General features: G+C 34.7%; 1 protein-coding gene across 1 annotated transcript in view; it reads left to right on the top strand.

Annotated features, from left to right (window-relative positions):
- zbtb26 (zinc finger and BTB domain containing 26) overlaps window positions 1–23,370 on the top strand; it is a 48,495-nt gene extending 25,125 nt beyond the window's left edge. Inside the window, exon 2 of the mRNA XM_008417229.3 lies at window positions 20,199–23,370. Within this exon, the coding sequence (XP_008415451.1) occupies window positions 20,230–21,570 (1,341 nt within the window). The 5' untranslated portion in view covers window positions 20,199–20,229 and the 3' untranslated portion in view covers window positions 21,571–23,370. The remainder of the gene's footprint in view (window positions 1–20,198) is intronic.
- Window positions 23,371–24,264: the final 894 nt, after the last annotated feature.

Below are 24,264 nucleotides of genomic sequence, written 5' to 3'. Positions count from 1 at the left end.
AGCAAAGCCTAAAGCAAAAAGGATCATAAGAAGCAGAAATATTTGATATATGAATTTATAAAATTGATTAAAGATTGTAGAAGATCTTAAAAGATAGTAAAACCCGTAGAACCAGAAGGCAAACAGAAAAGTAGACAAGCAGAATGCATAGACACAGATAAAAACAGAGCACAAGAAGAAAATACATTGAAAGAATAGGAGAAAGTGTGACAAGGTTGTACTCCAGAGGAGTTTAACAGAAAACAGTAAAACCTGTAGCAATGATAGTAATAATTCCATAAAGTAGACACTAGTGGCTACATTTTAATGCATAAAATATTTCTCTACAGTGAAATATGTATGAACAGCATAATTTTGTTTATAAAAGTGCAGAAAACGTTCAAAAACGGCAGTTACTAGAGTGGCCACTCAAGTAACTGAAATCAGTTAGAGAGTTCCACCATAGGAAATAATGGGGCAAAAGAATTGCACAAAAGGGCAATTATTTCAAAAAGTATAATAGTGAAGTTTACCAAAAGATATAGCTCCATTCTCCTGAAGAAGCTGAACGTTTTGATATATAAATTAGTACAATTAGTGAAAGATAGTGAAAGTAGTTGAACGACAAAAAACGTACGGAAGACAGAATAATAATAACTAGAAAAATAGCTGTTCCTAGCGAAACAGCCGTGAGAATGCATATTTGCAGAATGACTGCTGCAGAAATGCAAGAAATGTGAAGAAAAGCTTAAGAAGTGGAAGAAAGTAGAAGAAAGTAGAAGAAAGCAGAAGAAAGCCGAAGATAGTGGAAGAAATAGAAATAGTTGAAACTATTGAATAGTGAATATACTATATTAATATATTTAATAGTGAATTAATAGTGAATTATACTGCATAAATTATATAAATTATATAATATATAAATTATAGCAGAATTCAGCAGAAGCAGGAGTTTGTGTGCAACCTGAATTATTTGAAAAAGTCAAAAAGTGAAACAGAGTTTAAGAAAGAGCATAATTGAAACAACAGGAAATTAGTGCAATCCCAGGAATAGTTGAAACAATTGAATAGTGAAAGTAATAAGTATAAAAAATTAGTGGAAACAGTAAACCAGAAATATCTGAAAGAGTAAAAAAGAGCAAAAACTAAAGCAAAAAAGTCAGAAAAAGTAGAAATGTTTGATATATGAATTTATAAAATTGATTAAAGATAGTAGAATATCTTAAAAGATAGTAAAACCAGTAAAACCAGAAGGCAAACAGAAAAGTAGACAAGGAGAAAGCATAGACACAGATAAAAACAGAGCACAAGAAGAAAATACATTGAAAGAATAGGAGAAAGTGTGGCAAGGTTGTACTCCAGAGGAGTTTAACAGAAAACAGTAAAACCTGTAGCAATGATAGTAATAATTCCATAAAGTAGACACTTGTGGCTACATTTTAATGCATAAAATATTTCTCTACAGTGAAATATGTATGAACAGCATAATTTTGTTTATAAAAGTGCAGAAAAAGTTCAAAAACGGCAGTTACTAGAGTGGCCACTCTAGTAACTGAAATCAGTTAGAGAGTTCCACCATAGGAAATAATGGGGCAATAAATTTGCACAAAAGGGCAATTATTTCAAAAAGTGCAATAGTGAAGTTTACCAAAAGATATAGCTCCATTCTCCTGAAGAAGCTGAACGTTTTGATATATAAATTAGTACAATTAGTGAAAGATAGTGAAAGTAGTTAAATGACAAAAAACGTACGGAAGACAGAATAATAATAATAATAACTAGAAAAATAGCTGTTCCTAGCGAAACAGCCGTGAGAATGCATATTTGCAGAATGACTGCTGTGGAAATGCCAGAAAATGTGGAGAAAAGCTTAAGAAGTAGAAGAAAGCATGAGAAATTGCAATAGTTGAAACAGTTGAATAGTGAAACATAGCAAACTGCAGAAATTAGCTGAAGCTGAAATTAGTACACAAACAGAAATATTTAAAGATGTGCAACATAACATAAAGTGCCAAATAAGCATATTTGCAGAATAATTGATGGAGAAATATGAGAAACTTGAGAACAAAGAGTAAGAAATTGGAAAAAAGCATAAGAAAGCTAGTCATACATTGTAGAAATCCTTTGCCAAGTAGTGAAACTTAGCAAAAGTATTGCAGAATTCAGCTGAAGAAGCAGAAGTTTGTGTGCAACATGAATTATTTGATAAAGTCAAAAAGTGAAACAGAGCGTAAGAAAGAGCACAATTAGCACACGAGGAAATTAGTGCAAACCCAGAAATAGTTGAAAAATTGAACAGTGAAACAGCAATAAGCATAAAGAATTAGTGGAAACAGTAAACCAGAAATATTTGAAGGAGTAAAACAGCAAAACCAAAAGCAAAAGGGTAAGAAGAAGCAGAAATGTTTGATATATGAATTTATAAAATTGATTAAAGATTGTAGAAGATCTTAAAAGATAGTAAAACCAGAAGGCAAACAGAAAAGTAGACAAGCAGAATGCATAGAAACATAGAAATAGTTGAAACAATTGAATAGTGAATATACTATATTAATATTTAATAGTGAATTAATAGTGAATTATACTGTATAAATTATATAAATTATATACTATATAAATTATAGAGGAATTCAGCTGAAGTAGCAGAAGTTTGTGTACAACCTGAATTATTTGAAAAAGTCAGAAAGTGAAACAGAATTTAAGAAAGAGCATAACTGAAACAACAGGAAATTAGTGCAAACCCAGGAATAGTTGAAACAATTTAATAGTGAATATACTATATTAATGGTATAATAGTGAATTAAAAGTGAATTAATAGTAAATTATATTGTAAAAATTATATATATTATATAAATTATAGCAGATTTCAGCAGAAGCAGGAGTTTGTTTGCAACCTGAATTATTTGAAAAAGTCAAAAAGTGAAACAGAGTTTAAGAAAGAGCATAATTGAAACAACAGGAAATTAGTGCAATCCCAGGAATAGTTGAAACAATTGAATAGTGAAACAGTAATAAGTAAAAGAAATTAGTGGAAACAGTAAACCAGAAATATTTGAAGGAGTAAAACAGAGCAAAGCCTAAAGCAAAAAGGATCATAAGAAGCAGAAATATTTGATATATGAATTTATAAAATTGATTAAAGATTGTAGAAGATCTTAAAAGATAGTAAAACCCGTAGAACCAGAAGGCAAACAGAAAAGTAGACAAGCAGAATGCATAGACACAGATAAAAACAGAGCACAAGAAGAAAATACATTGAAAGAATAGGAGAAAGTGTGACAAGGTTGTACTCCAGAGGAGTTTAACAGAAAACAGTAAAACCTGTAGCAATGATAGTAATAATTCCATAAAGTAGACACTAGTGGCTACATTTTAATGCATAAAATATTTCTCTACAGTGAAATATGTATGAACAGCATAATTTTGTTTATAAAAGTGCAGAAAACGTTCAAAAACGGCAGTTACTAGAGTGGCCACTCAAGTAACTGAAATCAGTTAGAGAGTTCCACCATAGGAAATAATGGGGCAAAAGAATTGCACAAAAGGGCAATTATTTCAAAAAGTATAATAGTGAAGTTTACCAAAAGATATAGCTCCATTCTCCTGAAGAAGCTGAACGTTTTGATATATAAATTAGTACAATTAGTGAAAGATAGTGAAAGTAGTTGAACGACAAAAAACGTACGGAAGACAGAATAATAATAACTAGAAAAATAGCTGTTCCTAGCGAAACAGCCGTGAGAATGCATATTTGCAGAATGACTGCTGCAGAAATGCAAGAAATGTGAAGAAAAGCTTAAGAAGTGGAAGAAAGTAGAAGAAAGTAGAAGAAAGCAGAAGAAAGCCGAAGATAGTGGAAGAAATAGAAATAGTTGAAACTATTGAATAGTGAATATACTATATTAATATATTTAATAGTGAATTAATAGTGAATTATACTGCATAAATTATATAAATTATATAATATATAAATTATAGCAGAATTCAGCAGAAGCAGGAGTTTGTGTGCAACCTGAATTATTTGAAAAAGTCAAAAAGTGAAACAGAGTTTAAGAAAGAGCATAATTGAAACAACAGGAAATTAGTGCAATCCCAGGAATAGTTGAAACAATTGAATAGTGAAAGTAATAAGTATAAAAATTAGTGGATACAGTAAACCAGAAATATCTGAAAGAGTAAAAAAGAGCAAAAACTAAAGCAAAAAAGTCAGAAAAAGTAGAAATGTTTGATATATGAATTTATAAAATTGATTAAAGATAGTAGAATATCTTAAAAGATAGTAAAACCAGTAAAACCAGAAGGCAAACAGAAAAGTAGACAAGGAGAAAGCATAGACACAGATAAAAACAGAGCACAAGAAGAAAATACATTGAAAGAATAGGAGAAAGTGTGGCAAGGTTGTACTCCAGAGGAGTTTAACAGAAAACAGTAAAACCTGTAGCAATGATAGTAATAATTCCATAAAGTAGACACTTGTGGCTACATTTTAATGCATAAAATATTTCTCTACAGTGAAATATGTATGAACAGCATAATTTTGTTTATAAAAGTGCAGAAAAAGTTCAAAAACGGCAGTTACTAGAGTGGCCACTCTAGTAACTGAAATCAGTTAGAGAGTTCCACCATAGGAAATAATGGGGCAATAAATTTGCACAAAAGGGCAATTATTTCAAAAAGTGCAATAGTGAAGTTTACCAAAAGATATAGCTCCATTCTCCTGAAGAAGCTGAACGTTTTGATATATAAATTAGTACAATTAGTGAAAGATAGTGAAAGTAGTTAAATGACAAAAAACGTACGGAAGACAGAATAATAATAATAATAATAAAGGGAAACAGAAACACTATAAGTGAGAATGCATTGATGCATTCTCACTGACTAGAAAAATAGCTGTTCCTAGCGAAACAGCCGTGAGAATGCATATTTGCAGAATGACTGCTGCAGAAATGCAAGAAAATGTGGAGAAAAGCTTAAGAAGTAGAAGAAAGCATGAGAAATTGCAATAGTTGAAACAGTTGAATAGTGAAACATAGCAAACTGCAGAAATTAGCTGAAGCTGAAATTAGTACACAAACAGAAATATTTAAAGATGTGAAACATAACATAAAGTGCCAAATAAGCATATTTGCAGAATAATTGATGGAGAAATATGAGAAACTTGAGAACAAAGAGTAAGAAATTGGAAAAAAGCATGAGAAAGCTAGTCATACATTGTAGAAATCCTTTGCCAAGTAGTGAAACTTAGCAAAAGTGTTGCAGAATTCAGCTGAAGAAGCAGAAGTTTGTGTGCAACATGAATTATTTGATAAAGTCAAAAAGTGAAACAGAGCGTAAGAAAGAGCACAATTAGCACACGAGGAAATTAGTGCAAACCCAGAAATAGTTGAAACAATTGAACAGTGAAACAGCAATAAGCATAAAAAATTAGTGGAAACAGTAAACCAGAAATATTTGAAGGAGTAAAACAGCAAAACCAAAAGCAAAAAGGGTAAGAAGAAGCAGAAATGTTTGATATATGAATTTATAAAATTGATTAAAGATTGTAGAAGATCTTAAAAGATAGTAAAACCAGTAGAACCAGAAGGTAAACAGAAAAGTAGACAAGCAAAATGCATAGAAACATGGAAATAGTTGAAACAATTGAATAGTGAATATACTATATTAATTGTATAATAGTGAATTAATAGTGAATTATATTGTATAAATTATATAATATATAAATTATAGCAGAATTCAGCAGAAGAAGCAGAAGTTTGTGGGAAACCTGAATTATTTGAAAAAGTCAAAAAGTGAAACAGAGTTTAAGAAAGAGCATAATTGAAACAAAAGGAAATTAGTGCAAATCCAGAAATAGTTGAAACAATTGAATAGTGAAACAGCAATAAGCATAGAAAATTAGTGGAAACAGTAAACCAGAAATATTTGAAGGGGTAAGAAGTAGAAGAAAGCAGAAGAAAGCGGAAGAAATAGAAATAGTTGAAACTATTGAATAGTGAATATACTATATTAATTTATTTAATAGTGAATTAATAGTGAATTATACTGTATAAATTATATAAATTATATAATATATTAATTATAGCAGAATTCAGCAGTAGCAGGAGGTTGTGTGCAACCTGAATTATTTGAAAAAGTCAAAAAGTGAAACAGAGTTTAAGAAAGAGCATAATTGAAACAACAGGAAATTAGTGCAATCCCAGGAATAGTTGAAACAATTAAATAGTGAAACCGTAATAAGTATAAAAATTTAGTGAAAACAGTAAACCAGAAATATTTGAAGGAGTAAAACAGAGGAAAACCAAAAGCAAAAAGGGTCAGAAGAAGAAGAAATGTTTGATATATGAATTTATAAAATTGATTAAAGATAGTAGAAGATCTTAAAAGATAGTAAAACCAGTAGAACCAGAAGGCAAACAGAAAAGTAGACAAGCAGAATGCATAGACACAGACAAAAACAGAGCACAAGAAAAAAATACATTGAAAGAATAGGAGAAAGTGTGACAAGGTTGTACTCCAGAGGAGTTTAACAGAAAACAGTAAAACCTGTTGCAATGATAGTAATACTTCCATAAAGTAGACACTAGTGGCTACATTTTAAAGCATAAAATATTTCTCTACAGTGAAATATGTATGAACAGCATAATTTTGTTTATAAAAGAGCTGAAAAAGTACAAAAACGGCAGTTACTAGAGTGTACACTCAAGTAACTGAAATCAGTTACAGAGTTCCACCATAGGAAATAATGGGGCAATAAATTTGCACAAAAGGGCAATTATTTCAAAAAGTATAATAGTGAAGTTTACCAAAAGATATAGCTCCATTCTCCTGAAGAAGCTGAACGTTTTGATATATAAATTAGTACAATTAGTGAAAGATAGTGAAAGTAGTTAAACGACAAAAAACGTACGGAAGACAGAATAATAATAATAATAATAAAGGGAAACAGAAACACTATAAGTGAGAATGCATTGATGCATTCTCACTGATAAAGGGAAACAGAAACACTATAAGTGAGAATGCATTGATGCATTCTCACTGACTAGAAAAATAGCTGTTCCTAGCGAAACAGCCGTGAGAATGCATATTTGCAGAATGACTGCTGCAGAAATGCAAGAAAATGTGGAGAAAAGCTTAAGAAGTAGAAGAAAGCATGAGAAATTGCAATAGTTGAAACAGTTGAATAGTGAAACATAGCAAACTGCAGAAATTAGCTGAAGCTGAAATTAGTACACAAACAGAAATATTTAAAGATGTGAAACATAACATAAAGTGCCAAATAAGCATATTTGCAGAATAATTGATGGAGAAATATGAGAAACTTGAGAACAAAGAGTAAGAAATTGGAAAAAAGCATGAGAAAGCTAGTCATACATTGTAGAAATCCTTTGCCAAGTAGTGAAACTTAGCAAAAGTGTTGCAGAATTCAGCTGAAGAAGCAGAAGTTTGTGTGCAACATGAATTATTTGATAAAGTCAAAAAGTGAAACAGAGCGTAAGAAAGAGCACAATTAGCACACGAGGAAATTAGTGCAAACCCAGAAATAGTTGAAACAATTGAACAGTGAAACAGCAATAAGCATAAAAAATTAGTGGAAACAGTAAACCAGAAATATTTGAAGGAGTAAAACAGATTAAAAGCAAAAAGGATAAGAAGAAGCAGAAATGTTTGATATATGAATTTATAAAATTGATTAAAGATTGTAGAAGATCTTAAAAGATAGTAAAACCAGTAGAACCAGAAGGTAAACAGAAAAGTAGACAAGCAAAATGCATAGAAACATGGAAATAGTTGAAACAATTGAATAGTGAATATACTATATTAATTGTATAATAGTGAAACAATAGTGAATTATACTGTATAAATTATATAAATTATAGAAGAATTCAGCAGAAGAAGCAGAAGTTTGTGGGAAACCTGAATTATTTGAAAAAGTCAAAAAGTGAAACAGAGTTTAAGAAAGAGCATAATTGAAACAAAAGGAAATTAGTGCAAATCCAGAAATAGTTGAAACAATTGAATAGTGAAACAGCAATAAGCATAGAAAATTAGTGGAAACAGTAAACCAGAAATATTTGAAGGGGTAAGAAGTAGAAGAAAGCAGAAGAAAGCGGAAGAAATAGAAATAGTTGAAACTATTGAATAGTGAATATACTATATTAATTTATTTAATAGTGAATTAATAGTGAATTATACTGTATAAATTATATAAATTATATAATATATTAATTATAGCAGAATTCAGCAGTAGCAGGAGGTTGTGTGCAACCTGAATTATTTGAAAAAGTCAAAAAGTGAAACAGAGTTTAAGAAAGAGCATAATTGAAACAACAGGAAATTAGTGCAATCCCAGGAATAGTTGAAACAATTAAATAGTGAAACCGTAATAAGTATAAAAAATTAGTGAAAACAGTAAACCAGAAATATTTGAAGGAGTAAAACAGAGGAAAACCAAAAGCAAAAAGGGTCAGAAGAAGAAGAAATGTTTGATATATGAATTTATAAAATTGATTAAAGATAGTAGAAGATCTTAAAAGATAGTAAAACCAGTAGAACCAGAAGGCAAACAGAAAAGTAGACAAGCAGAATGCATAGACACAGACAAAAACAGAGCACAAGAAAAAAATACATTGAAAGAATAGGAGAAAGTGTGACAAGGTTGTACTCCAGAGGAGTTTAACAGAAAACAGTAAAACCTGTTGCAATGATAGTAATACTTCCATAAAGTAGACACTAGTGGCTACATTTTAAAGCATAAAATATTTCTCTACAGTGAAATATGTATGAACAGCATAATTTTGTTTATAAAAGAGCTGAAAAAGTACAAAAACGGCAGTTACTAGAGTGTACACTCAAGTAACTGAAATCAGTTACAGAGTTCCACCATAGGAAATAATGGGGCAATAAATTTGCACAAAAGGGCAATTATTTCAAAAAGTATAATAGTGAAGTTTACCAAAAGATATAGCTCCATTCTCCTGAAGAAGCTGAACGTTTTGATATATAAATTAGTACAATTAGTGAAAGATAGTGAAAGTAGTTAAACGACAAAAAACGTACGGAAGACAGAATAATAATAATAATAATAAAGGGAAACAGAAACACTATAAGTGAGAATGCATTGATGCATTCTCACTGACTAGAAAAATAGCTGTTCCTAGCGAAACAGCCGTGAGAATGCATATTTGCAGAATGACTGCTGCAGAAATGCAAGAAATGTGAAGAAAAGCTTAAGAAGTGGAAGAAAGTAGAAGAAATTGAAATAGTTGAAACAGTTGAACAGTGAAACGTAGCAAACTGCAGAAATTATCTGAAGTTGAAATTAGTACACAACCAGAAATATTTGAAGAAGTGAAACTTAACATAAAGAGCCAAATAAGCATATTTGCAGAATGATTGATGGAGAAATATTAGAAACTTTAGAAGAAAGAGTAAGATATTGGAAAAAAGCATAAGAGAGCTAGTCATACATTGTAGAAATCCATTGCCAAGTCGTGAAACTTAGCAAAAGTGTTGAAGAATTCAGCTGAAGAAGCAGAAGTTTGTGTGCAACATGAATTATTTGAAAAAGTCAAAAAGTGAAACAGAGCGTAAGAAAGAGCACATTTAGCACACGAGGAAATTAGTGCAAACCCAGAAATAGTTGAAACAATTGAACAGTGAAACAGCAATAAGCATAAAAAATTAGTGGAAACAGTAAACCAGAAATATTTGAAGGAGTAAAACAGCAAAACCAAAAGCAAAAAGGGTTAGAAGAAGCAGAAATGTTTGATATATGAATTTATAAAATTGATTAAAGATTGTAGAAGATCTTAGAAGATAGTAAAACCAGTAGAACCAGAAGGCAAAAAGATAAGTAGACAAGCAAAATGCATAGAAACATGGAAATAGTTGAAACAATTGAATAGTGAATATACTATATTAATAGTATAATAGTGAATTAATAGTGAATTATATTGTATAAATTATATAATATATAAATTATAGCAGAATTCAGCAGAAGAAGCAGAAGTTTGTGGGAAACCTGAATTATTTGAAAAAGTCAAAAAGTGAAACAGAGTTTAAGAAAGAGCATAATTGAAACAAAAGGAAATTAGTGCAAATCCAGAAATAGTTGAAACAATTGAATAGTGAAACAGCAATAAGCATAGAAAATTAGTGGAAACAGTAAACCAGAAATATTTGAAGGGGTAAGAAGTAGAAGAAAGCAGAAGAAAGCGGAAGAAATAGAAATAGTTGAAACTATTGAATAGTGAATATACTATATTAATTTATTTAATAGTGAATTAATAGTGAATTATACTGTATAAATTATATAAATTATATAATATATTAATTATAGCAGAATTCAGCAGTAGCAGGAGGTTGTGTGCAACCTGAATTATTTGAAAAAGTCAAAAAGTGAAACAGAGTTTAAGAAAGAGCATAATTGAAACAACAGGAAATTAGTGCAATCCCAGGAATAGTTGAAACAATTAAATAGTGAAACCGTAATAAGTATAAAAAATTAGTGAAAACAGTAAACCAGAAATATTTGAAGGAGTAAAACAGAGGAAAACCAAAAGCAAAAAGGTTCAGAAGAAGAAGAAATGTTTGATATATGAATTTATAAAATTGATTAAAGATAGTAGAAGATCTTAAAAGATAGTAAAACCAGTAGAACCAGAAGGCAAACAGAAAAGTAGACAAGCAGAATGCATAGACACAGATAAAAACAGAGCACAAGAAGAAAATACATTGAAAGAATAGGAGAAAGTGTGACAAGGTTGTACTCCAGAGGAGTTTAACAGAAAACAGTAAATCCTGTAACAATCATAGTAATAATTCCATAAAGTAGACACTAGTGGCTACATTTTAAAGCATAAAATATTTCTCTACAGTGAAATATGTATGAACAGCATAATTTTGTTTCTAAAAGAGCTGAAAAAGTACAAAAACGGCAGTTACTAGAGTGGCCACTCTAGTAACTGAAATCAGTTACAGAGTTCCACCATAGGAAATAATGGGGCAATAAATTTGCACAAAAGGGCAATTATTTCAAAAAGTATAATAGTGAAGTTTACCAAAAGATATAGCTCCATTCTCCTGAAGAAGCTGAACGTTTTGATATATAAATTAGTACAATTAGTGAAAGATAGTGAAAGTAGTTAAGCGACAAAAAACGTACGGAAGACAGAATAATAATAATAAAGAGAAACAGAAACACTATAAGTGAGAATGCATTGAATGCATTCTCACTGATAAAGAGAAACAGAAACACTATAAGTGAGAATGCATTGAATGCATTCTCACTGATAAAGAGAAACAGAAACACTATAAGTGAGAATGCATTGAATGCATTCTCACTGATAATAATAAAGAAAAACAGAAACACTATAAGTGAGAATGCAGAATGCATTCTCACTGATAAAGAAAAACAGAAACACTATAAGTGAGAATGCAGAATGCATTCTCACTGATAACTAGAAAAATAGCTGTTCCTAGCGAAACAGCCGTGAGAATGCATATTTGCAGAATGACTGCTGCAGAAATGCAAGAAAAAGTAGAGAAAAGTTTAAGGAGTAGAAGAAAGCAGAAGATAGTGGAAGAAATAGAAATAGTTGAAACTATTGAATAGTGAATATGCTATATTAATATATTTAATTGTGAATTAATAGTGAATTATACTGCATAAATTATATAAATTATATAATATATAAATTATAGCAGAATTCAGCAGAAGCAGGAGTTTGTGTGCAACCTGAATTATTTGAAAAAGTCAAAAAGTGAAACAGTTTAAGAAAGAGCATAATTGAAACAACAGGAAAAAATTTGTGCAATCCCAGGAATAGTTGAAACAATTGAATAGTGAAACAGTAATAAGTATAACAAGCAAAGCCAGTGATGCAGCACCTGGGATTGCACAACTTCTCGCTAACTGCACTGGTTGTTATTCTATGAGAGCATGCTCCGTCTGTCTGTACGTCGCAAATAACATGGTTAAAAACATTCAATGTCTTAACTGATTTCCCATAATTAATTCCAAGTATTTAATGTACTGTTTTTATAGTCACCAACTGTGTGTGTAACGTGTTTCGTGTGCTGAGGAGCGATCGAAAACGGCATGTTACTCGAGACGGCAAACGCCATACAGATTCGAGGTGAGGTATTCAGTTCTCTGCCTCATCGCTGGGGGCGCTCATGAACCCAGATATTGTAACTCCACAAACGAAGAAGGGAGAACGTAACGGCAGAGAACGCCAAGCAGAACGTCAGAGACATTCAGGAGCACTTGGATATTTTCACTTCGAAAGATTTGGCACCAGTTTGGCACACACACACTATATATCAGTGACGTACGGTGAGGTTCATTGCTGGTGAGGCACTGACTTATGACTTAGACACCATGCATGCTATTGGACCTACGGAAATTTCGCGCATGCATACAACGCTGTGGGGCAAAAAGACTAATATTTTACATGTCATCTATAGCCGCGTTAACTCAGTGAAACTTCAATGTAGGTATTAATTTCGTGCTATGATCCACAGCAAAGTGATCTGTTTTCCCCAAGCTACGCAGACTCGCTGCCATAGCAACTGACAATAATGCCACTTTATGTTTTAGGATTTAACACAAAAAAAATCAAGAATTTTGCACACACAACAAATCATTCAGTCTGTTGTTGTAGTACGTTTTAAGCTTAATGTTTTATTAATAAATTATTGCTGTGGTAGATTAGCTACCGCTTCTACTTTACTGAATTATTTAAACATTAACTGTAGCCCACCAAATGCACATTTCATTAAAAAACTAAACAAAAACATCTTATTGCTGTCTTACCTTTACCTATCAATGAAATCCATGCACCCCTAATTCTGCACAAAAATATCTGTTCATCCAAAGCCAAGTTGATCCTCGGCATGTCTTTTCTACTCGGTTTGAGAATCATCAAACTGTCTTGAAGTAAAACCTTCAGCTCCGGTGTTGGTCTTCCTTTAGTTATCATCTCCTGCTTCAATTGAAAATCCACTTTAGAAAACTGTTTAAGGGTAGAAATGTAATCTTTCATGTTGACGTCGGAGGAGAGAAGAAAACAAATATATCGCTGTACTTTACTTATTTACTGTGTGGCTAGCTCCATGGCTAGCTCACTGTGTATTACTCTGCAGTTGTGCAGTCACAATATCTGGGATCATGAGCGCCCCCAGCGGTGAGGCAAGAGAACTGCCTGCCTCACCTCGAGTCTGTTCTCTGCCGATTGTTATTGCTCCTTCGCACACAAAACACGATACACACACAGTTAGAGACAAAAAACAATGTGCATTATATACATAAGCAAAATTATGGAAAATAAGACCATATATTAAATGTTTTTAGCCATTTAATTGCTGGCGTACAGACAGGCTCCCATAGAATGGCAGCCAGTGCAGTTAGCGAGAGGTTGCGCAATAGCACGTGAGGCTAAGCTCGCTGCTTCCTCACCGGCTTCGCTCCTGAGGTTTTACAGTCATGTTTTTGTTTTTGTTTTGACTGTGGGAGGAAACCGGAGAGAACCCACGCATGCACAGGGAGAACATGCAAACTCCATGCAGAAGGACCCCAGGCCGGGAATCGAACCCAGAACCTTCTTGCTGCAAGGCAACAGCTCTACCAACTGCGCCACTGTGCCGCCTACCAATTAAACCCAGAAATTAAATAATAATTTCTGGGTTTTTGCCAACGCTGAAGAGAACACTCACCTTTAATGCTTTTCTTTATTATCATTATTATTTATTTTTTAGCTTTTAAAAAGAGGCTTGAAGTCATATATGAAGTATATATGACTTCAATATATATATATATATATATAGTGAAACTTAGTGAAGGTATACCAGAATTCAGCAGAAGCAGGAGTTTGTGTGCAACCTGAATTATTTGAAAAAGTCAAAAAGTGAAACAGAGTTTAAGAAAGAGCATAATTGAAACAACAGGAAATTAGTGCAATCCCAGGAATAGTTGAAACAATTGAATAGTGAAAGTAATAAGTATAAAAAATTAGTGGAAACAGTGAACCAGAAATATTTGAAGGAGTAAAACAGAGGAAAACCAAAAGCAAAAAGGTTTAGAAGAAGTAGAAATGTTTGATATATGAATTTATAAAATTGATTAAAGATAGTAGAATATCTTAAAAGATAGTAAAACCAGTAAAACCAGAAGGCAAACAGAAAATTAGGCAAGCAGAAAGCATAGAAACAGATAAAAACAGAGCACAAGAAGAAAATACATTGAAAGAATAGGAGAAAGTGTGGCAAGGTTGTACTCCAGAGGAGTTTAACAGAAAACAGTAAATCCTGTAGTAATTATAGTAATAATTCAATAAAGTAGACACTAGTGGCTATATTTTAATGCATAAAATATTTCTCTACAGTGAAATATGTATGAACAGCATAATTTTGTTTGTCAAACAGCAGAAAAAGTTCAAAAACGGCAGTTCGCCGAATTTCCCCATTCATTTCAATGGGCAAAATATTTGCACAAAAGTGCAATTATTTCAAAAAGTGCAATAGTGAAGGTTACCAAAAGTCATAGCACCATTCTCCTGAAGGAGCTGAACGTTTTGATATATAATTTAGTACAATTAGTGAAAGATAGTGAAAGTAGTTAAGCGACAAAAAACGTACGGAAGACAGAATAATAATAACTAGAAAAATAGCTGTTCCTAGCGAAACAGCCGTGAGAATGCATATTTGCAGAATGACTGCTGCAGAAATGCAAGAAAAAGTAGAGAAAAGTTTAAGGAGTAGAAGAAAGTAGAAGAAAGTAGAAGAAAGCAGAAGAAAGCCGAAGATAGTGGAAGAAATAGAAATAGTTGAAACTATTGAATAGTGAATATACTATATTAATATATTTAATAGTGAATTAATAGTGAATTATACTGCATAAATTATATAAATTATATAATATATAAATTATAGCAGAATTCAGCAGAAGCAGGAGTTTGTGTGCAACCTGAATTATTTGAAAAAGTCAAAAAGTGAAACAGAGTTGAAGAAAGAGCATAATTGAAACAACAGGAAATTAGTGCAATCCCAGGAATAGTTGAAACAATTGAATAGTGAAAGTAATAAGTATAAAAAATTAGTGGAAACAGTGAACCAGAAATATTTGAAGGAGTAAAACAGAGGAAAACCAAAAGCAAAAAGGTTCAGAAGAAGTAGAAATGTTTGATATATGAATTTATAAAATTGATTAAAGAGAGTAGAATATCTTAAAAGATAGTAAAACCAGTAAAACCAGAAGGCAAACAGAAAAGTAGGCAAGCAGAAAGCATAGACACAGATAAAAACAGAGCACAAGAAGAAAATACATTGAAAGAATAGGAGAAAGTGTGACAAGGTTGTACTCCAGAGGAGTTTAACAGAAAACAGTAAATCCTGTTGAAATAATGGTAATAATTCAATAAAGTAGACACTAGTGGCTATATTTTAATGCATAAAATATTTCTCTACAGTGAAATATGTATGAACAGCATAATTTTGTTTGTCAAACAGCAGAAAAAGTTCAAAAACGGCAGTTCGCCGAATTTCCCCATTCATTTCAATGGGCAAAATATTTGCACAAAAGTGCAATTATTTCAAAAAGTGCAATAGTGAAGGTTACCAAAAGTCATAGCACCATTCTCCTGAAGGAGCTGAACGTTTTGATATATAATTTAGTACAATTAGTGAAAGATAGTGAAAGTAGTTAAGCGACAAAAAACGTACGGAAGACAGAATAATAATAATAATAATAATAATAAAGAAAAACAGAAACACTATAAGTGAGAATGCAGAATGCATTCTCACTGATAACTAGAAAAATAGCTGTTCCTAGCGAAACAGCCGTGAGAATGCATATTTGCAGAATGACTGCTGCAGAAATGCAAGAAAAAGTAGAGAAAAGTTTAAGGAGTAGAAGAAAGTAGAAGAAAGTAGAAGAAAGCAGAAGAAAGCAGAAGATAGTGGAAGAAATAGAAATAGTTGAAACTATTGAATAGTGAATATACTATATTAATATATTTAATAGTGAATTAATAGTGAATTATACTGCATAAATTATACAATTATATAATATATAAATTATAGCAGAATTCAGCAGAAGCAGGAGTTTGTGTGCAACCTGAATTATTTGAAAAAGTGAAAAAGTGAAACAGAGTTTAAGAAAGAGCATAATTGAAACAACAGGAAAAAATTTGTGCAATCCCAGGAATAGTTGAAACAATTGAATAGTGAAACAGTAATAAGTATAACAAGCAAAGCCAGTGATGCAGCACCTGGGATTGCACAACTTCTCGCTAACTGCACTGGTTGTTATTCTATGAGAGCATGCTCCGTCTGTCTGTACGTCGCAAATAACATGGTTAAAAACATTTAATGTCTTAACTGATTTCCCATAATTAATTCCAAGTATTTAATGTACTGTTTTTATAGTCACCAACTGTGTGTGTAACGTGTTTCGTGTGCTGAGGAGCGATCGAAAACGGCATGTTACTCGAGACGGCAAACGCCATACAGATTCGAGGTGAGGTATTCAGTTCTCTGCCTCATCGCTGGGGGCGCTCATGAACCCAGATATTGTAACTCCACAAACGAAGAAGGGAGAACGTAACGGCAGAGAACGCCAAGCAGAACGTCAGAGACATTCAGGAGCACTTGGATATTTTCACTTCGAAAGATTTGGCACCAGTTTGGCACACACACACTATATATATCAGTGACGTACGGTGAGGTTCATTGCTGGTGAGGCACTGACTTATGACTTAGACACCATGCATGCTATTGGACCTACGGAAATTTCGCGCATGCATACAACGCTGTGGGGCAAAAAGACTAATATTTTACATGTCATCTATAGCCGCGTTAACTCAGTGAAACTTAAATGTAGGTATTAATTTCGTGCTATGATCCACAGCAAAGTGATCTGTTTTCCCCAAGCTACGCAGACTCGCTGCCATAGCAACTGACAATAATGCCACTTTATGTTTTAGGATTTAACACCAAAAAAAAAAATCAAGAATTTTGCACACACAACAAATCATTCAGTCTGTTGTTGTAGTACGTTTTAAGCTTAATGTTTTATTAATAAATTATTGCTGTGGTAGATTAGCTACCGCTTCTACTTTACTGAATTATTTAAACATTAACTGTAGCCCACCAAATGCACATTTCATTAAAAAACTAAACAAAAACATCTTATTGCTGTCTTACCTTTACCTATCAATGAAATCCATGCACCCCTAATTCTGCACAAAAATATCTGTTCATCCAAAGCCAAGTTGATCCTCGGCATGTCTTTTCTACTCGGTTTGAGAATCATCAAACTGTCTTGAAGTAAAACCTTCAGCTCCGGTGTTGGTCTTCCTTTAGTTATCATCTCCTGCTTCAATTGAAAATCCACTTTAGAAAACTGTTTAAGGGTAGAAATGTAATCTTTCATGTTGACGTCGGAGGAGAGAAGAAAACAAATATATCGCTGTACTTTACTTATTTACTGTGTGGCTAGCTCCATGGCTAGCTCACTGTGTATTACTCTGCAGTTGTGCAGTCACAATATCTGGGATCATGAGCGCCCCCAGCGGTGAGGCAAGAGAACTGCCTGCCTCACCTCGAGTCTGTTCTCTGCCGATTGTTATCGCTCCTTCGCACACAAAACACGATACACACACAGTTAGAGACAAAAAACAATGTGCATTATATACATAAGCAAAATTATGGAAAATAAGACCATATATTAAATGTTTTTAGCCATTTTATTGCTGGCGTACAGACAGGACGAACAGGCTCCCATAGAATGGCAGCCAGTGCAGTTAGCGAGAGGTTGCGCAATAGCACGTGAGGCTAAGCTCGCTGCTTCCTCACCGGCTTCGCTCCTGAGGTTTTACAGTCATGTTTTTGGACTGTGGGAGGAAACCGGAGTACCCGGAGAGAACCCACGCATGCACAGGGAGAACATGCAAACTCCATGCAGAAGGACCCCAGGCCGGGAATCGAACCCAGAACCTTCTTGCTGCAAGGCAACAGCTCTACCAACTGCGCCACTGTGCCGCCTACCAATTAAACCCAGAAATTAAATAATAATTTCTGGGTTTTTGCCAACGCTAAAGAGAACACTCACCTTTAATGCTTTTCTTTATTATCATTATTATTTATTTTTTTAGCTTTTAAAAAGAGGCTTGAAGTCATATATGAAGTATATATGACTTCAATATATATATATATATATATATATATATATATATATATATATATATATATAGTGAAACTTAGTGAAGGTATACCAGAATTCAGCAGAAGCAGGAGTTTGTGTGCAACCTGAATTATTTGAAAAAGTCAAAAAGTGAAACAGAGTTGAAGAAAGAGCATAATTGAAACAACAGGAAATTAGTGCAATCCCAGGAATAGTTGAAACAATTGAATAGTGAAACAGTAATAAGTATAAAAAATTAGTGGAAACAGTAAACCAGAAATATTTGAAGGAGTAAAACAGAGGAAAACCAAAAGCAAAAAGGTTCAGAAGAAGTAGAAATGTTTGATATATGAATTGATAAAATTGATTAAAGATAGTAGAAGATCTTAAAAGATAGTAAAACCAGTAAAACCAGAAGGCAAACAGAAAAGTAGACAAGCAGAATGCATAGACACAGATAAAAACAGAGCACAAGAAGAAAATACATTGAAAGAATAGGAGAAAGTGTGACAAGGTTGTACTCCAGAGGAGTTTAACAGAAAACAGTAAATCCTGTAGTAATTATAGTAATAATTCCATAAAGTAGACACTAGTGGCTATATTTTAATGCATAAAATATTTCTCTACAGTGAAATATGTATGAACAGCATAATTTTGTTTGTCAAACAGCAGAAAAAGTTCAAAAACGGCAGTTCGCCGAATTTCCCCATTCATTTCAATGGGCAAAATATTTGCACAAAAGTGCAATTATTTCAAAAAGTGCAATAGTGAAGGTTACCAAAAGTCATAGCACCATTCTCCTGAAGGAGCTGAACGTTTTGATATATAATTTAGTACAATTAGTGAAAGATAGTGAAAGTAGTTAAGCGACAAAAAACGTACGGAAGTCAGAATAATAATAATAAAGAAATACAGAAACACTATAAGTGAGAATGCAGAATGCATTCTCACTGATAATAAAGAAAAACAGAAACACTATAAGTGAGAATGCAGAATGCATTCTCACTGATAAAGAAAAACAGAAACACTATAAGTGAGAATGCAGAATGCATTCTCACTGATAATAATAAAGAAAAACAGAAACACTATAAGTGAGAATGCAGAATGCATTCTCACTGATAATAAAGATAAAGAAAAACAGAAACACTATAAGTGAGAATGCAGAATGCATTCTCACTGATAAAGATAAAGAAAAACAGAAACACTATAAGTGAGAATGCATGGAATGCATTCTCACTGACTAATCAATCACCGCTGTGTTCAGGGAGGCTTATTAATAATCCCCAAATAAATATCAAGCCTGAAAACCTGATATCATAACGGACTGAATGTTATGTTTTTAACGTAATCGCGGGTCGGCTTGTGGAGCGCAGGAGGTTGCCACGGCAACGGGTTTGCTTAAATGACAGAGAGAGACGGAGAGTAAAAAGGTGCGATTGGTTTAGAGTTGATCATCTGTTCGATTGTTTTACCTTTGTCTTGGTGCATCACAGCCGCTGTAGTTTCTGAACGTTCAATAAACAATAAACTTGGACTAATTAACTCGTTTGTCTGTGAGTATTTGTCATTCACAACAAACATCAAACACGGTAAATGTTTCATTAAGTATTTAACAAACAAATGGCTTCTACCGGGATAATTATGTGAAATTAAATAAATTTTCTATATAAAAAACATTGTTTGGTGCCGTTTGGCTCAGAGTCTGAGAGGCTTTTCCTTTATCAAACTTTTTTTTTGCCTCTTATTTAGTGGAAATATTGATGTTGATGAGATTTTCTCCAAAATAATAACCATTTTCAACCTTTATAGCTCCACTGTTGAAAATGAGGCTCTAACATTCACAAATGACATTGAAATAAAATCCAGTCCAACATCTGGTTTGAGGTGTTTCCTCTGGAACCTGTTGGAGGAAAAATATCCCAACTTGAGAAGATGAGCTTTTAACCTAACAGAGCTCTGTGGTTCCTCCTATCAGTGTGAGAGTCAGGTAGTAGTGTCATTGTGGGGCTGATTCTCTGGTTGACTCTGTCCTGACCAGGTGTGCTGCTGCGGCTGCCCAGTAGTCCACTATGGCCCAGAACCAGGTGATCCTGCAGTTCCGATTTGCCACATTCGGGGACTCCATGCTGCAGAAGATGAACCTTCTTCGACACCAGAGACGCTTCTGCGACGTCGTCGTCCGCATCAACCAGCTGGAGGTCCCCGGCCACAAAGTGGTGTTTGCTGCCGGCTCGTCTTTCCTGAGGGACCAGTTCATCCTGCAGCAGGACTCCAGGGAGGTCCAGATCTCCATGATTCAGGAGGCGGAAGTTGGCCGGCAGCTGCTGCTCTCCTGCTACACCGGCCAGCTGGAGTTTCCTGAGCTGGAGCTCGTGCATTACCTGACGGTGGCCAGCTTCCTCCAAATGGGCCACATCGTGGAGCAGTGCACCCAAGCCCTCAACAAGTTCATCAAACCTCAGGCCTCACGCCAGCTGGAGGTGGATCTGGACCTCCGGAGGGAAAAGGGAGGCGAGGGTCCGTCCTCCCAGGCTCAAAGGGAGCAGGAGCGGTCTCATGTGCGGACTGTACCTGAGGGAGAGGAGGAGGACGAGGAGGAGGAAGAGGAGGACGAGGCGGTGGTGATGGGCCAGGTGGAGAGAGACAATAACGTCGAGAGCGACGACGACGAGGACGATGATGTCATAATCCAGCCGTCCGTGAGCCCCGTCCAGGTGTGGCGGAGGCGTCCGAGGCCCGGTTTGGTGGATAACGACATCACCATAGTGAAAGTGGAGTCTGTGACCGACATAGCGGAGAACACCATCACCGGCCACTTCTCCGCTAGCCCCCCGGCCGCGCTGCACTCCCCGGAGCCGCAGCACTCGCTCATCAACTCCACCGTGGACAGCCGTGGCAGCGAGATGACGGCTCCACCGGGCATGGCGGGTTACCCGCTCAGCCCGCCTCCCTCGTCCCCACTCGCCGAGAAGCACGTCGGACACCAGCGGAGCTACGACAAGCCTCTGCAGTGGTACCACCAGTGCCCCAAGTGCGCCCGAGTCTTCCGGCAGCTGGAGAACTACGCCAACCACCTCAAGATGCACAAGCTGTTCATGTGCCTGCTGTGCGGGAAGACCTTCACGCAGAAGGGCAACCTGCACCGGCACATGCGCGTCCACGCCGGCATCAAGCCCTTCCAGTGCAAGATCTGCGGCAAGACGTTTACCCAGAAGTGCTCGCTGCTGGATCACCTGAACCTGCACAGCGGGGACAAGCCGCACCGCTGCAACTACTGCGAAATGGTGTTCGCTCACAAGCCTGTGCTGCGCAAGCACCTGAAACAGATCCACGGCAAGAACAGCTTCGACAACGCAAATGAGGGCAACCTGCACGAGGGCGGCCTGGAGTTTGATTTTGGACGAATGTAAAGTTTTTTTGTTTTGTTTTGGGGTTTTTTAAAGTAAGATGATTGGTTTTTCAAAGATCCTCACTGTGGTCAGCCTGTACAGTTGACACCAGACGTTTACATACACAGCAAGGTTTACCCTAGAAAACTTGCTAAGCCCCTTGATTGGTAGCTAGGGCAGTCGTCAGCCTGTGGCCCATCGTGTTTTTCAGTTAAAACACCAACAATAACGTCTTAAAAAATGCAAACTTTATAAAAAATACTTAAATATAAAAATACTTAATTACTTAAGTAATTAAGCTTTACTTGTGCCTGGTGGGAGCACAAGTAAAGTCTGGTGGCCCGCCAGGCTTATAAAACACTGGGGGAAACCCTGCACCGCATAAAAAGACACAAACAGTTTTTTTTGTGTTTTTTTTCTTATTGTCTGACCAGATGTCTCTTGTTTCAGGTCAGGTAGAATTGCCTAAATTATTTCTATTTGCAAAACAAAAAAACTTGGCAAGAAGATTTTTTTCATAACTTTTTTCAAACAAAGAAGTTTAAATACAGCTGATGAGTATCAGGAATCCTTTTTTTTTTAGCTGCATGACTTAAGTCAAACCTTTTGGGTTTCCTTTTGCATACTTCTAATAGATTAACTGAGCAGACACATTTGAGTTATTTGGAGACACACATGTGGATGTATTTTAAGGCCACATCTGAAACCCACTGCTTTCCTGTTTGACACTGGCCTGGTAAAATCCCGCTCTTTGTTCTACACTTCACTTTGTACAGCGAGCCTGAAAGGTCAAAATAAATCAGCCACGATATCAGGAAGAGAACTGTAGAGCTTCCCAAGACTGGTTCAATTCGGGAACAATTTCCAGATGTTAGAAGATGCTGCAGTCGTGGTCCATGGTGAATGGCCTGTGCTGCTCTTTATTCAGTCCAGAGGACCCCAAAGCGCTTTAGGGGTAATGCGTTATGCCGGTTCTGTTAGGAGGAACGAACCAGAACTCCAGCAAACTGTTGGGAGACATTTGAGCAAGGAAACCCAAAAGATTTGACTCAACTCAGAAAACAGTTATCCCTGATATTGACCAAATGTATGCTAACCTCTGACTTCTGAGTTCAAAGAAAGTTAAAAAAAATAAAATCTACAAAATAAAGTCTTGCTGCGTTTTTTGGCATTTAGCAAATAGAAATAATGCTGGTAATTCTAACTAGCCTAAAACAAGATACGTTTGTTCTGGTTTAACTTAAGACAGAGAAAATAAATTGTGTTTGTGTCTTTTTATTTTGTGTAAGTAAATGTCAGGTTTCAGTTGTGTGCTTTAAAATGAAGAAAACAACCATATCTGCACTTCACCATGGCTTCATTAATGTGGACTGTTTTTTTTCTGTGTACAATACAGTGCAGATGCCTTTGTGTCATACTTGAAACTTAAACACTGAACCACAAACAATAATGACTGAAGATCTTCTGGTAATGAATCCTGGCCCTGTGTGTAGTGTGTTACCTTAAAAAATAAACACTGCAAAATCAAATGTACAGTATCTGTTTGTATATTGTGCTTAACATATGTAGCTGTTCGTTATTATCTGTATGAATATGACAACAGGAAATTCATTAGCAGAAGAAACTTGAAGGAGCGTTGGTACTAAAATATTGTACTGCAGGATGTTTCTGTCGTTTGTGGAGCTAGAAACTGTTTGTATGACATGAGATATTTTCTGTAGACGTAAGATCAGAGGTAACATTGGACCAAAATGACATTGTCTCTGTTCTTTGTTCATGAAATAAAAAGTTCTCAGAAAAAAAATACAAATGCAAACATTGCCTCTTCTTAACAGATGTTTTATTTGCAGACGTAAACAGACTTATTGGCACTACTGGTAAAAAAAAAAAAAAAAAAAGTGCAAAACGCATAAAAATAAAAAAAGTTCTTATTACAGTAGCATAATTTCACAATGGATACTTTAGAAGATTGTTAACCTTTTAATTTGAATAAAGTTAGTCAATGGAGGGTAAAAAAATCTGTCCCCAAAATAGGTTAAAAATAACTAAATATAGTGGTACACTCTAGATAGTTCTAACTCTCTGATTTGCCATATTTAACATTGTTGTGGAGAATTAATTACAAATGTTCTTTACATCCACTGAATATCCTACAGAAACATCTGTGTCTTATAGAGCTCCCTCCACACCTATTCCCTGACTCTGGTAAATAGCTAATAAATGAGTTAAGGAAATTTGAAGACATAAATGTGCCACTATTTTTAAACTGTTCCCATATTCCTCTGACTGCAGAAATGTATAGATAAGCAGAATTTACTGAGAACTACTTGATACATGTCAGAATTAGAAAAATATTTGTATTGCTATTGATCCGATATGCATCTGCAACATTTAAATGTAAATTAAATGTTGTAATATCCACCAAGTATCTTCAAAGAGTTGGTGGATGTTGTTGCTGTGGGCAGGAAGGATGATCTCCAGTATCAATCATTCTTCTAAAGACAGTGTTGCTGTCATGACATGCTAACACTTCAATATCCCCGTTGCAGACACAATATCCCACAATCACAAGTCTTGGATGACACCATAAGTTGTTGTAATGACCTGGTAAATGAATCTCATCTGCCTCTACTGCTGCTCCCTTGTAAATATCTCTCTGGCTGTTTGGTTTTAAAGCTGGGCAGAAAGATGTTGGGTTTGGGGATATGATTCTTG

Source organism: Poecilia reticulata, chromosome 9 (genome assembly GCF_904066995.2).
Source record: "Poecilia reticulata chromosome 9, P_reticulata-male-v2, whole genome shotgun sequence".
NCBI classification, from domain to species: Eukaryota; Metazoa; Chordata; class Actinopteri; order Cyprinodontiformes; family Poeciliidae; genus Poecilia; species Poecilia reticulata.
This window is presented reverse-complemented; position numbering and strand designations above follow the sequence as displayed.